General features: G+C 43.2%; 1 protein-coding gene and 1 pseudogene across 1 annotated transcript; both read left to right on the top strand.

The window, feature by feature from the left end:
• Positions 1 to 501: 501 nt before the first annotated feature.
• LOC112216607 lies at positions 502 to 2654 on the top strand (annotated as a pseudogene).
• Positions 2655 to 4791: 2137 nt separating this feature from the next.
• On the top strand, positions 4792 to 14884 carry LOC112216122 (specifically androgen-regulated gene protein). Its single transcript, XM_024375849.2, has 4 exons — positions 4792 to 4968; positions 10439 to 10624; positions 12420 to 12597; positions 12771 to 14884. The coding sequence occupies exons 2-4, from the start codon at positions 10520 to 10522 to the stop codon at positions 14411 to 14413; spliced, it is 1926 nt and encodes a 641-aa protein (XP_024231617.1). The 5' UTR covers positions 4792 to 4968; positions 10439 to 10519; the 3' UTR covers positions 14414 to 14884.
• Positions 14885 to 16002: the final 1118 nt, after the last annotated feature.

The following is a 16002-nucleotide window of genomic DNA, read 5'->3' as shown; positions in this document are numbered from 1 at the left end:
GCATGTTATTTCTCATCTCTTTCAACTGTTAATACAGGTAAGGTATTTTGATTTGTCATAAGTATATTCAGTGGTGGGAAAAGTACACAATTGTCATACTTCGTAAAGATACCTTAATAGAATATGACACACAAAAGTGAGTCACCCAGTAAAATACTACTTGAGTGTAAGTTTAAAAGTATCCAGTTTTAAGTATAAAGGCTGGAAGGAAGGCTACCCAAAACGTTTGTTAAACAATTTAAAGGTAATGCAACCAAATACTAATTGAGTGTATGTAATCTTCTGACCCACTGGGAATGTGATGAAAGAAATAAAAGCTGAAATAAATCATTCCCTCTACTATTATTCTGCCATTTCACATTCTTTAAATAAAGTGGTGATCGTTACTGACCTAAGACAGGGACTTTGTTCGAGGATTACATGTCAGGAATTGTGAAAAACTGAGTTTAAATGTATTTGGCCAAGGTGTACGTAAACTTCCGACTTCAACTGTACTTTCCTGAATTCTGTGTTGTGTCGATACTAGATAATGTTCAGATGGGCTACTATGATTCCAATGCATGGATATGTATCCCTAAGACCGATGGGATCTCAGATGAAGCCTTTGAAGGAGTAGCTCAGAATACGTTTTGGGACATGTTCCTCAGCATGAGGAAGCAGGCGTCTTTCTTACTGCACCACTTTAATAACCCTTTGTTTGTTGCCTAAAATGACATACCCAAATCTAACTGCCTGTAGTGAAATGAATGGAGGAGACACAGCAGGGGCTCAAACTGTAGATCCTATTTCCTACATTTGAATATGAAAATGGATTTTATCAACAAAAAACTATGCTACATTTAATCTCTGGGACCCTCAGGATGACAAATCAGAGCAAGGTTACTGAATGTAGGTACATTATTTACCTTCAGAGCGAATGCATCAAACCAGTTGCCTTGATTGTTGTTGTGCAGTCTCCTCAAACAATAGCATGGTATTTTCACTGTAATAGCTACTGTAAATTGGACACTTCAGTTGGATTAACACGAATTGAAGCTTTCTGCCCACATAAGACAAGTCTATGTCCTGGAAAGTTGGCTGTTACTTACAATGTCATTCTAGTCACATTAGCGCAGGTTAGCAACAACCGTCCCGGTTTAGGTAGACCGATCCCGTAGAGGGGAACTACACATCAGGTGAGCACACTGTAATAAACAGATTTTTCTCTGTTTCCGACTAGCTGGAAATCTAGAACTTTTGCCTCAAATATTTGTTCTTTACTTTTACTCCCTAATTTATTACAGGAATATTTGTTAATCTGAGACATTGTGGTTGTGAATTGTTGGACAACAACAAGCAGGGAAAAATCATGATAAAGGAATCTTTCAATGGATTTGATGGTGCTCTGAACTTCAACAAACTGCAGTACCATCCTAAGTGGCCCGAACTTGCATTTAATCAACATAGGACACAGTACATTCAAATGGGCCTTGGAAAAGCTTCACCTCCCCATTTGCATTAAAACATTCAAAGACTACCTGAAAAAAGGGGAGATGCTTGTGATGAGAAGAGGTTTGTGGACATACCATTGTCTATTGTTATTCTATGTGTAAAAAAAAAACATTAGGAATACAACAGGAGCAAATCTATAGTGGAACCATTGATACACATTTCTTCCTCCTCCTCAGTGCATCCCAGAGTTAGAATCATTCAGAAAACAAACCTAGATTCTGGAGGGGACAAGCTTTTGGTTTCTACCCATGCCACATCAACCTAACCCTGCTGAGAAATGGCCAGCCAGTGGCAGAGCATGATCTCACAGGGGGGCAGCTGCTGCCCAATGGAGACAGGCTATAGCAGCTGAGGATGAGTCTGACAATCAGTGCCCAGGAGCTGAGAGAGAGAGAGACATAATTACACCTGTACTGCCACTCATCTGTCTGGACAACAAGTTGGATGTCAGTTGGGGTAAAAAGAAAAACCATGGGGTGCCCTGAGATATCATCAGATTATGTGCTATTTAGCAATCACTATAGTCCACCTCTAGTCCACCGCCTTGTTGCCATCTCTGTTTAGCTTTTACACTCCTCTCCTGTCATTTGCCAAAGTCTTTGATAGGAGTTGCAAGTGGAGTGTTGGCTAAAAAGACTGGTACCCAGACTAGTCTTTTTTTAGAGGTTACAAATGACAAAGTTGTTCCAATAATAAATACAAGTATTGTAATACTGTTTGTATTTATTGACAGATCCTGATACTAGGCCCAGATAGCGTTTCCATCCTTGCAGTCGTCCCGGTGGTGGCAATGGTATTAATTCTGATTGGGGGCCTATCCTTTATTGTCTTTGGTATGTGGAAGTGGAAACGCACAGGTGAGATGGGGTTAGAAGTAGAGAATGGTGGTTACAGATGCAGACAAAGTGTTTGAGTAGTGTTCATTTCTGTACATGGAGTGATGTATATTAGTTGAACGAATACAATGATTGCTGCAATAAGGCTGCACTCTTCCGGTGGCGAATCTAACATGGACATATCTTCACGTTTACAGGATGACTATCTTTAATGTTTAACATCTTTATCAACAATGTGATTAGTGGCCGATAGAACACGTCCCATTGGTGACCTACCTGTGTCGATGTGTTGTTCTTTCCTCCATTTTATGGACCTACGTACTCTGCTGCCAAGGTACCGGTAAGTATGTTAGAATGTATGTTTACATTGTCCCTATTGTATCATTGTGGCATGTACTCAATCATTCCTGTCCAGTACTACTCATATCATAAGGAGAAGAATGCAATGTTTTTTCATTTCTCTTCCAGAGCCAGAACAGAGCAACTCGTCTTTAGAGATACTCCAACCACCATCATGGGGCGGCAGGGTAGTCTAGTGGTTAGAGCATTGGAATAGTAACCGAAAGGTTGCAAGTTCAAATCCCCGAGCTGACAAGGTACAAAATCTGTCATTCTGCCCCTGAACAGGCAGTTAACCCACTGTTCCTAGGCAGTCATTGAAAATAAGAATTTGTTCTTAACTGACTTGCCTAGTAAAATAAAATAAAAACCATATTATGGTAATACCATCTCTGATGGAAAGGAAGTGATGATGGTCCCTTTTTTTCAAAAAGGAAAATGAAGAAATCCATGAAGAAATCCACAACTAATTCAACAAGCAAGCTTTGCACTGCTCTGTTGTTATTTAATGAGACTTGTTATATGGCCAGTAATAATTGCCGACACTTTGTAAGTGAATTGTGTATACACTCCTCTACGTATTTATTTGGACAGTGAAGCTGAAACTTTTCATTTGGTTCTACACTCCAGCATTTTGAATTTGAGATCAAATGTTTCACGAGGCGACAATACAGAATGTCACCTTTTATTTTAGGGTATTTTCAAACATATGTTCTACCGTTTAGAAATGAAAGCACTTTATGTATCTAGTCCTCCTTTTTGAAGTTGTCATAAGTGTTTGGGCAACTTTACCTATGTGTATTAAAGTAGCCAAAATTGTAGTATTTGATCCCATATTCCCATAGTAGTACGCAGTGACTACATTAAGCTTGTGACTCTACAAACTTGTTAGGTGCATTTGCAGTGTGTTTTGGTTGTGTTTCAGATTATGCTGTGCCCAATAAAAATGAATGGTAAATAGTGTGTGGAAATACATGCTATTATGGAACAGCAGGGTGCACCATGAGACATGTCAATAAAACAGCTCAAATATGTTGTTCATTATTTGATACACAAAATACAACAACAACAAGAAAAATCATATGTATAGTACATGTTTTTGTTTCTATTAGACTATTTGCTGGTAATGTGTTTGACATTATTTATGTTAAACAATGGGCAAAATGATCAGCCCTGTAGTGTGTAGTAGTACGCTTCATAACCTTGTATCAAACATGAGTGTGGCTGCTTGTCAGGTCAAGTGCTTTCAGAACTAGGGATTCATAGCTCTAAAACTGAACCACATATAGAAGCACAAGTCTTCACTCTAGTTAATTAGTGACTGGCTGGCTGGGCCTCGTGTCAACATGGCTAACAATGCCATACCACTATTTTCCCGAAGAGATCTCTCTGTTTACCATGGCTTTATTAAAGCACTCTTGCAAAATGCTTGATATGTGTTTGTTGATACTTAATAATAAGTGGAAATTCAGGTTGCACAATGCCAAGACAAACATTGATTTTCAATATTTGTGGAACGGGGTTGCAAACACATAACATATACCTCACTCGTCAGACTCGCCAGACTCATTAGCAGGCACCTCTATTCATGGACGGAACAGCATTCTTAACTATCAGTGTCTATTTCAGGGTAGAGCCGGGACAACAGTCATCATCATCATGCAAATATGAGATGGCATCACTTTTTGTTCCAATGGAAATAGTATGCAAATTCTAGGATTTTCATAGATATGCTAAAGACGTCAACCTGCTTTCAGTGTCAGAAAAGACTTGTCATCACAAGAATTGATCAAATCGGCATGCTATTTTTGGAATGACAGCAATGTGAGTGAGATATGTAATGGAAAATTCATTGCAGTTCAAAAATCTATATCATTCATAAAACAATTTCAACAACGATTTGAACAAGATATAAGAAAATTACAATTATGAATCCAGGTTCCCAATTTAAAATTGTATTATAGTTTTGGTTCATTAACCCTGTAATACAGAATCATTCGATTTGAAATGTGGGGGTGTTCCTCTGTTACCCCATTGGTTCTTCCAGAAACACGGTCGATCAAACATGTGCTGATTGGCCACAAAGATATTATGGGGAGGGACAAAGTGAGCCTCGCGCGCTCACCTGGAATTCAACAACGACTGCCAGTCTTCCGCACTGCTTTAGTAAAGGCTTATTGCATAGTTTCACAGAAAAACGTTATTGTATTTCAATAGGTTTGGATAATTGTGACGATAGCACGTTTCTTTGAGTGCAAATGCACTTTGTGCACAGTGAATAGTATTATTCTACTGCTCTCAGGTACGTTTAACTTTCTATACATTTATTCTCTTTTGAAGTTGTTTTCCTCTAAGAAACTGTTTTTATGTTTTCAAGCATGATTTCACACAGCAAATCAAATTGTATTTGTCACATGCTTTGTAAACAACAGGGTATGTTTCGTTAGAATTCTATGCGATGTGTAGATTATACACAGTCTGAGGATACACTGGTATTGGTAATGGAACAGGAAACGTTACTGTACAGTTGTTTTTATATTATTACGACCAAAGTTCGACTATTGGCCCCGTTGTGAATGTGCCTATCTATACAGAGGCGTAAAAGAGCCTAGGCTACTATATCTAATATGTTTTACACGGCTGTGATGATATCAGGGGCCTGCCATGGGATATATCTCTCTCATCAAGAAGACTGACAGACACAGATGTTCGTTCACACTGCTGTGGTCATGTTATCTTATGGTTCACTGCTATGGTTGAGACACCACCCTGGAAGACAACAGAAAAGCACTGAGTTGCCATTCAGTTGGTCAATTATGGGAGAGATAGATTCAGACAGGTGTACTGTGGGAAAGTTTTCCACAAGAAAGATGATTGACACAATTTAACATCATAGTCACTGTTATGTCATATGGGGACCAGACCAAAAGGCAAGCTCTAATGTGGACTATAGATTAGTGATATGTGCCAATGCGTACTTGAGATTTCAATGTTTGCCAATCAATAAAACTATTCCCAAAGCCTGGACATTGACATTTTAATGGTGCAGACTGAGTGCCAACTGCCAAGCTAAACATTAATGGAATATTTCTTCATGCATGTACTCTGTGCAGGTTGGGAGTTGCACAACATGGTGTGGATGTCTGTTATGAACCTTTATTTACTGTAAATGATTAACTAGTTCTTTACTTAACCATTACATGCCCAGGTTAGTCTTTTTGAGATCAAATATATTTTTGAAGAGATACCTGGTCCAACCAAGACAGCCGCAATGCTTTTGCTCAGCCTGTCCTTCATGTCACAGGACATACTTCACATTTCTCTCTCTGGCCTCTTTTATCACCACAATAAGATCACTGTCACTCATTGAAATGGAACCTAAGGCAATCCCCTTCCTGAATCCCAGGGCTTTCCAGCGGTTCAAAGTGCACTGAAGATCAGGCCATACAGTGGACACCGTGCTACCCCTTTCATTTATTTATTAGTGTACCTAATCAGCTCTCTCTATTTCCCCTTCTGCTTTGTAATTTACTTGAAATGCACAGAGGTACAGTCTTAGAAAAAAGTTGCTATCTAGTGAACCCTTTGAAGGACATTTTTTGGGTCGATGGACAACCCTTTTCCCCAGAGGATTCTATACTCAACAAAAATATAAACAAAACATGTAAAGTGTTGGTTTCATGAGCTGAAATAAAAGATCCCAGAAATGCTCCATATGCACAAAAAGCTTATTTCTCTCAAATTTTGTGCACAAATTTGTTACATCCCTGTTCGTGAGGATTTCTCCTTTGCCAAGCTAATCCATCCACCTGACAGGTGTGGCATATCAACACGCTTTTTAAACAGCATGATCATTACTCAAGTGCACCTTGTGCTGGGGACAATAAAAGTCCACTCTAAAATATGCAGTTTTGTCACACAACACAATGCCAAAGATGTCTCAAGTTTTGAGGGAGCATGCAATTGGCATGCTGATGCAGGAATGTGCACCAGAGCTGTTGCCAGATAAATTAACGTTAATTGCTCTTATAAGCCGCCTCCAACGTCGTTTTAGAGAATTTGCGCAGTGCGTCCAACCGGCCTCACAGTGGTTTGCTGATGTCAACGTTGTGAACAGAGTTGCACATGGTGGCATTGTGGTTGTGGTATGGGCAGGCATGAGCCATGGACAATGAACACAATTGCATTTTAATCTATGGTAATTTGAATGCACAGAGATACCGTGACGAGATCCCGAGGCCCATTGTCGTGCCATTCATCTGCCGCCATCACCTCATGTTTCAGCATGCTAATGCACGGCCCCATGTCGCAAAGATCTGTACACCATTCCTGGAAGCTGAAAATGTCCCAGTTCTTCTATGGCCTTTATACTCACCAGACATGTCACCAATTGAGCATGTTTGGGATGTTCTGGATCGATGTGTACAACCGCGTGTTCGAGTTCCCGCCAATATCCAGCAACTTTGCACAGCCATTAAAGAGGAGTGGGACAACATTCCACAGGCCACAATCAACAGCCTGATCAACTCTATGTGAAGGTGATGTGTCTTGCTGCATGAGGAAAATAGTGGTCACACCAGATACTGACTGGTTTTCTGATCCACACCCCTACCTTTTCTTTAAGGTATCTGTGACCAACAGATGCATCACTGTATTCCCAGTCATGTGAAATCCATAGATTAGGGCCAAATGAATTTATTTCAATTGACTGATTTCCTTATATGAAGTGTAACTCAGTAAAAGCTTTGAAATGCTTGCATGTTGTGTTTATATTGCCCTTGACAATCAACCGCTCTCTGTCATGGATGATGTTGGCTTTCACCGACTGGTCGAGCACCTTGAGCCCTGGTACACACTACCAAGTAGGCGCTATTTTTCAGATGTTGCCCTACCGGAGTTACACAATATTGTTGAAACGCACATCCCTGAGCTACTTGCTATGTGCGTCACTGCTATTAGCTTCACGACTGATATTTGGACCAGCGATGTCGGCCCCATGAGCATGTGGGATTTCATACTGAGGAAAGCCGTATTGCATGCTCAAGAATGTGATGGTTCTCATACCGCTGCTGCCATTTCAATGGCATTTGAGACTTTGAAACATGAACACACTAGCTAGCTCCATTCGAACAACTAACTCGAGAAATAATCTCTTCAACTGCATCTGCAGCAGACGTGATACCCTCTGTCATGGCATTGAAGTGCCTGCTCAAACCTGCAGACAGACCATGGGGTTAAAACTTGTAAAAGTCCTTTACAAGAGTCTGAACAAGCGATCCGGTGGCATTCTCTCTGAACCTCTTTACTGTGTCGCCACCATGCTTGATGCTAGGTACAAGGACCGCTACTTCGATACAGACAAGAAACAGGGTTTACATGAAATGTTACAGACACAGCTGGACGAGATGGAAACGGACACAGTGACAGTGCCCCCCTAGGTAGAGAGGCCACGGACAGACCGAGCTGAAACTTCACTGCTTTACATGAATGATGAAATCCTGGTTGAGACTGAACAAATGAACAACGAAACAATGCAGCAAGTAAGTGAAAGAAATAGGTTTTGATTATGTTTTACTGGTAATGGGGACATAAATGAAGATTGGCCGAAATCTGCTAAGAGCTGAAGAATCTAGATTCCTTTTTTTAGTGCAGTGGGAAAGTACCTGTGAACAGGGAGTCATTAACAATAGTTTGCACTTCTTCAGATTTGCAATTAAAAACTGTTTTGAAGAAGGTGGTTGGATAAGATCGAGAAGGCAGGTACAAGGCTTAACTTGTGATATCACTTTCCTGAGTATTTCTGTGTCAACCAGGGGAAATAAATCTATAGTGTCTTTGCAGTGGTAGGCTACAGCACATATAATCAAACCAATATGGGTCCTCCTATGGGGACAGCCGAAGAACCCTTTTGGAACCCTTTTTGTAAGAGTGTACGTCAGAGCATAGGGCACCAGCCAGGGCGGTTAGTTAAATGACAAAACATGTTTTCTAGGAAGCAGGCAAAGTCACATTCCTAGGTGTATTAAATCTTTGAGATGGGGCAGTGAGGTTGTCTCTCCCACTACAACCCTGTAGGTGCGTAGGCTGGGACTCACTGGGATGTGCAAGCCTGGTTGCCGTCTCTGTTTAGCTATTTTGTACTCCGTGTCCTTGACAGGAGTGGAATGTTGGCTAAAACGACTGGTATCCAGACTAGGGAGGGGCAGGTTCTGGGACATTTTCTCTCTGCCTTTTGCTCATAGTATTATTATGTCTCGTTTGGGTGGGGCAGGAAGTAGGTCTAAATATGAGCACTAGACTAAATGGGAAGGAGGGAGCCCTGGGATACTGTGTGAACTAGAAAGCCCACTATTTGTTGTTGCCAACACCATACTGTGTGGCCTATATTGACCCACATGTTTTGCTACTGTCAACATGCCCATATTTCCATTGTTATTGACTTGCTAAAGGTGCAGGTAGACTCAGATACATGTCATTCTGAAAAGCAAAGGAAAATTCTGTTTATTGGAACCATCCAGGTGAGGGGCTGAAAGGAAAACTCCTTAAAGAAATTGACATTTCACTTGCAACTCCCTTGTTAAATAACTTCACAGCTACAGAACAGAGCATTTTGTTCAGTTGGACCTTATGACGTCTAAATGTGACATTGTTGAGTGGGGCGATATTTGGCAATTGCTTATATTTGTGTAATCAAAATGACAGGCCTAATTGTCCCAACGCTAACCCCATGCAATTCAGCAGCATTGAGTGCCTTTTTGATGGATCAGCAATAGTCTGGGTGTTTCAGTGGAAATCGAGTTAATGATGTACCGATGACGCATTTTACAATGACTTCAATGGAAATTCACAATCATTACTGTTCCTCTCTGCTTCTGTATGTGTAATCAAATGTTAGAGGGTAATAAAACACAGTTGCCATTGACACTGGCTCTGAACCATCTGAATGTGTTGAACTACTGTATAGGCCTATGCCTGGATAAAACTGAATAGTAACTGATGGTAAAATTAAATTTGATATGTTTTGTTCTAGTAAAACTGCCCAAAAATCCCTGCTATGCATATTTATCACCACTAGTACATCTACAGTATTTTAACTACAGTGTAAGCCTAGATGTCAACAGGTTGTTGGTGGCATGACATGGTGTGGCATGTTGGTGATTGGGTTCACACAGCGCCACTTGGTACGGTTTAGTAGCTTCAGTGAGTATGTGGCCGGGTTAAAGATCTTAATCCTCTTCGCTCCCTGTGGAGCATAAGGCCACAACAAGACCCCGCCATATGCCGGATGCTCCTTTGCAGTTTAAAGATATAGCATGAATCAAAGGCTAATAATCAGCTGTCCTTTGCTCACTGCTTGAGCTTTGTCCACGGCTTTGTCAGTGTATCCCTCTATTGGATAAGGGCACATAGAGGCTAAATAGGGAGACAGTATTGGTGATGTAATAATCCTGCCTGTAAGCTGCTGGCTGGCGTACTATTGTCCCTCCTGTACACTGATATACTGTACTGTATTAGAGACGTGTAACAGGATTCCTGTTTGTTGTAGAACTCTACCATGATATCACTGATCAAATATCAGTGCTAAGAAAAGACATGGTTTAAAAACATGAATAAGAGTATGTAACATACGTGTCCTAGTCTTTACCATGGGCTGTAATAGAGAAATACCACCATTTCCGCTCGGGAAGCTCTGCTAAATGGAGCATCATGATGATGTAATGATTTTTGCCTCGAGCGTTAAAACTTCTTCTCTCCTTCCTTCTTTTTTTCAGTTACTTCCCCATCTGGACCCATCTGTGAATTTCAGCCAATTAGCAGAGGCCCCCTGAACCCCTGGCACCTGTCCCTGTGCCATGCCAAAGAGTGACACGTGGCCGGGTGGCGTTGCCATGGAATCCTTGATCAGTATGGACAGCACTGGGAGCTGTGACAGTGTGGTTAGCATGAACTCTGGCTTTGTGAGTGCTGCCATAACCTTAGCCTTGCCCCTTTTCACGCCAACTGTTATTAGCACTCGCTGACCAGGAAAATGTTTGAGGCCCTGGTTTTACCCGTTTCTAGTTTATTTAGTTGATGTGCTGCCCTGCTGCCTTTGTGCTAAACACTTAGGGGTACTTTAGAACGGATTTAAATGACAAAAGGTCAAACATTGAAAGGCCTTTCTCACTCCCCATCTTAGATTTAATATTGACTATTATAAATCGTCATGTTCAATCAATCAATATATTTTATAAAGCCCTTTACAGATACCCAGCCTAAAACCCCATAGAGCAAGCAATGCAGATGGATAGGCACAGTGGCTAGGAAGAACTCCCTAGAATGCAGTGTACAGTAGATAGGGTTCAGAGCCACTGTCTCCCAATTATAAGAGTCAGTGAGCTGCTGGGCTTGTTTCATGTTGGGGGTGAGAGATTGTAAAACTCAGGGAGTTGCTGGGCTTGTTTCATGTTGGGGGGTGAGAGATTGTAAGAGTCAGGAGCTGCTGGGTTTGTTTCATGTTGTGGGTGAGAGATTATAAGAGTGAGCTGCTGGGCTTGTTTCAAAATCAAATCAAAATCAAATCAAATTTATTTATATAGCCCTTCGTACATCAGCTGATATCTCAAAGTGCTGTACAGAAACCCAGCCTAAAACCCCAAACAGCAAGCAATGCAGGTGTAGAAGCACAGTGGCTAGGAAAAACTCCCTAGAAAGGCCAAAACCTAGGAAGAAACCTAGAGAGGAACCAGGCTATGTGGGGTGGCCAGTCCTCTTCTGGCTGTGCCGGGTGGAGATTATAACAGAACATGGCCAAGATGTTCAAATGTTCATAAATGACCAGCATGGTCGAATAATAATAAGGCAGAACAGTTGAAACTGGAGCAGCAGCACGGCCAGGTGGACTGGGGACAGCAAGGAGTCATCATGTCAGGTAGTCCTGGGGCATGGTCCTAGGGCTCAGGTCCTCCGAGAGAGAGAAAGAAAGAGAGAAGGAGAGAATTAGAGAATGCACACTTAGATTCACACAGGACACCGAATAGGACAGGAGAAGTACTCCAGATATAACAAACTGACCCTAGCCCCCCAACACATAAACTACTGGAGCATAAATACTGGAGCATAAATACTTGTTTCATGTTGGGGGTGAGACGTTGTAAGAGTCAGTGAGCTGCTGGGCTTGTTTCATGTTGGGGGTGAGAGATTCAGATGTTTGTTCAGAGAGCGAGAAATAAGAGAGAGAGAGACCGCTTTGAGGATGATCAGAACCTAGTCTGTTTAGTTCAGAGCTGTTCAGAGGCCACTCACTGAAATCCACTGCAATACATTCCTCTGGCAATGCAGTATAGGATACAAGCTAGCCAGGAGCAGTGCTGTGGTACATTGTCTTTCCATCGGTGTTGTGTGAAAGGTAAATGTCATTTTGATCATCTCTGTGTCTCCAGTCTCACTGGGCCTCAATGTAATGTTCAGCCTAGCTGAAAGCAACAGAGAGACTGAATAAACACTGACTATTAACAACTGAAAATCAAGGCAAAATAGTTTGAAGGCCTCACCTAACATTATACAAGGATATAGTGCACACAGACATTCCTGGCATACATCTCCACATAGCTATGTAATCTTGATTAAAGAGGAGCACTTGATTGCAATGGTATCTTTATTCGGAATCTGTTTGTTCTCTACATTTGCAGTTTGTCTACATTTCCGTGTTTCTTCTTTGTGTTAATTACGTGTGTATGTATGAATGTGTGTGTGTGTGTGGGGGGGGGGCAGAGTGATGACAGTCTGGAGCACCTCTCTGCTGAGGAGCGGGCATGCCTCATGTTTCTGGAGTCCACCATTGAGTCCCTGGAGATAGAGGAGGACAGTGGCCTGTCAAATGATGAGCCAGACCCCAGCAGCCTGGCAGCCAAACCTGGCCACCTCTCTATGGGACAGGCCAGATTGGAGGGTGAGTATCACCAAAAATATTTTGTTCATATCTATGTTGTTGTTTTATCAGGAATTTATCATACAGGAGACTAACAAATGTTTCCAGGTTTTGGGTCATGATTGTGCGAGCCAAGCTTAGGAACTTGTGAGAATTTGACAGTAAAATAATTGCTGTTTCTGCTTGCCTTCTAGATGTATCAGAACTCCAGCATTCTGACTCAGGAAGGGATCAGAAGTCCTTTCTGAACTGCATAGTGCCTACACCACTTAGAGTGGCAAATAGCCTTGCCAGTATCCAGCTCAAAGCCCCAGGTTCTGCCACCCAGCCCACTGCTCCAGCTGCAGCAATTGAGCCTAGAGCCCCAGCCCCAGTAGTAGCAACTCAGCTCAATACCCCAGGGGCATTTACTGATCTCAAACCTCCAGGGGTAGTCACTGAACCCACAGTCTCAGAGGTAGTCACAGAACGTAAAGCTCCAGAGATAGCAACTGTGCCTAAGTCCCCAGAGTTGATGACTGACATCAAATCTCCTGGGTTGGACACTATTTCAAAAGTTCCGGTGTTGTCCACTGAGTCTAAAACTCCAGAGTTAGCTGCAGACCCAAAAGCTTCTGCCTCGGACACAACCCCATCCTCAGCCACCTCAGATAATTCTGTGGACAACATGCCTAAAGGAGTCTCTGTAGACAGCAAGTCTGCAAAACGGCAATCTAAGGTTCACTCTGAGCTGGATCTGAAGCTGATTCCCCCTCCCTCAGACTTCAGGGATGATGAGCCAGAGGAGGAGAGTGAACTTCCAGTGCCTGCAGTACTCAGAGTTCCACTAAACTACAGTGAGCTGGAGCAACTACGCAGGAGAGCTCCACCAGCCTCGCCTGGAGCCCAACAGACACCACCTTCTAAACCTCCTGTTGATCTGCCTGTACCTGTTAGTACCAACTCACCACCCTCCCACTCAGAGGCCCTAACCATCCCCATTCCTGAGACCCTGGAAACAAAGAACCCACCTGCCGTGGCCCCTAAGCCCAAGAGGCTTCCCTCCAACATCATCCAGAAGTCCCACAAGTCAGATAGTCACCCAGGCCCCCCTCTCTCCTTGCCCATTGACAGGTCGATCATTGATCCCCAGAAGGTGCGTTTGGAGGCTCTACGGAAGCTCGGGCTCCTGAAGGGTGAGGATGGAGACTCAGGCCCTGTAGTTTCACCCAAATCCCGGAAGTCATGGGCACCCACTCCCTCTCCTCGCAGCCCAGATGCCACCCAGACCCAAGCCCCAGCCCAAATCCCTACTACTTCCCCAGCCACTACCCCTGGCCAAGTCCCAGCCACTATCCATACCCCAATCCCAGTGCCTGCTGCAGTTGCTGTCCCAGCTACCACAGAACCAGCCCGAGCCACTACCCTTGCTCCACTTCCAGCCCCAATCCAATTTAGTGACAATGCCAAAGCCCTGCTCTTGCCCCTTACAACCCCTCCTTCACCACCCAAGCATATTCCCCCTCCCGTAAGGGTCAAATCAGCCACTCTGGAGCGTTCCAGCATGGGCCAGAGAAGCTACATGGCCAGCAATGCCTCCCTCAGGGCAAACCAGGCTCCCAGTGTCCCTTTGTCCCCCAGAGACCAGCGTAACTCTAGACCCCGCCCGGCCTCCCTAGGAACTGGGAAAGACTTCATGAATGTTCAGGGTGAGGCCTGCCACCCCCAACCAGGTCATGGGGAGTCTCAGAACAAGCTGCCCCGTTCCCATGGTATCAGTGTGCTGATCTGCCCCAACAGCAAGCGTGGAGAAGACCGACGAGAGGCCTTGAAGAAGCTAGGACTGCTGAGCGACTGAGGGAAGGGAGAGGGGAAATGGAACTGCACCATTATGAAATCCATATGAGGGGTGAGGTCTGAGGAGGAGGAATGTCCTTAATATGGATTCTGTATAACTAAGCCCTCCTCTAGTTTTTGACACTGAAACTTATGGGAAGATTACTCTCTCCATAAGGCCTTCTTTGAAGCAACATGCAGAGAGCACTATTTGTTTGATCAAGGATTGTTTGGCTTTACAGAAACCTGTATATTTATGGAGTGTATTTTTGCCTTCTTGCTGCACAGAAATGCTGTATGTACCCTAAGACTGGCTTTCATGAATAACCTGTATCATACTACTATGAGATACTACTCTAACTACAGTTTGCAGTACAGTGAGTATGTATGTATGTATATTCCTCGTGAAATGTGTTAGGCTGTTTGTGAATCTAATTTGACATTCAGTAATTTGATCATTGTCTATTTTCTAAATAAAATATAATACACTTTATGTAAGGATGTTTGTGTGTCATTAACTCGTTCATAATATATACAAAAATATGTGGACACCCCTTCAAATTAGTGGATTTGGCTATTTCAGCCACCATTTTCTGTTGACAGATGTATAAAATCGAACACACAGCCATGCAATCTCCATAGAGAAACATTGGCAATAGAATGGTCTTGCTGAAGATCTCTTTGACTTTCAACGTAATAGGATGCCACCTTTCTAACAAGTCAGTTTGTCAAATTTCTGCCCTGCTAGAGCTGCCCCGGTCAACTGTAAGTGCTGTTATTGTGAAGTGGAAATGTCTAGGAGCACCAATGGCTCAGATGCAAAGTGGTAGGCCAAACAAGCTCACAGAACGGGACCACGAGTGTGTCTCTCCTCGGTTGCAACACTCTCTGGAAACTGTCTCTGGAAGCAACGTCAGCACAATAACTATTCGTCAGGAGCTTCATTGAAGTTGAGTTTCTATGGCCGAGCGGCCGCACACAAGCCTAAGATCACCATGCGCAATGCCAAGTGTCGGCTTGAGTGGTGTAAAGCCAGCCACCCTTGGACTCTGGAGCATTGGAAACACATTCTCTGCAGTGATGAATCACTCGTCACCATCTGGCAGTCCGACGGACAAATCTGGGTTTGGCAGATGCCAGGAGAGTGCTACTTGCCTGAATGCATAGTGCCAACTGTAAAGTTTGGTGGAGGAGGAATAATAGTCTGGAGCTGTTTTTCATGGTTCGGGCTAGGACCCTTAGTTCCAGTGAAGGGAAATCTTAACGCTACAGCATACAATGACATTCTAGACGATTCTGTGCTTCCAACTTGGTGGCAACAGTTTGGGGAAGGTCCTTTCCTGTTTCAGCACGACAATTCCCCTGTGCGCAAAGCGAGGTCCATACAGAAATGGTTTGTCGAGATCAGTCTGGAAGAACTTAACTGGCCTCAACCCCATAGCCCCCCACCAGGGCTAATCGCCCAACATCAGTGCCCGACCTCACTAATGCTCTTGTGACTGAATGAAACCAAGTCTCCGCAGCGATATTTGAACATCTAGTGGAAAGCCTTCCCAGGAGAGTACAGGTTGTTATAGTAGCAAAGGGGGACCAACTCCATATTATTGCCCA

Source organism: Oncorhynchus tshawytscha, linkage group LG16, assembly GCF_018296145.1.
Source record: "Oncorhynchus tshawytscha isolate Ot180627B linkage group LG16, Otsh_v2.0, whole genome shotgun sequence".
Taxonomy (NCBI): domain Eukaryota; kingdom Metazoa; phylum Chordata; class Actinopteri; order Salmoniformes; family Salmonidae; genus Oncorhynchus; species Oncorhynchus tshawytscha.
Note: the sequence above shows the minus strand (reverse complement) of the source record. Positions and strands in the feature narration are given on the sequence as shown.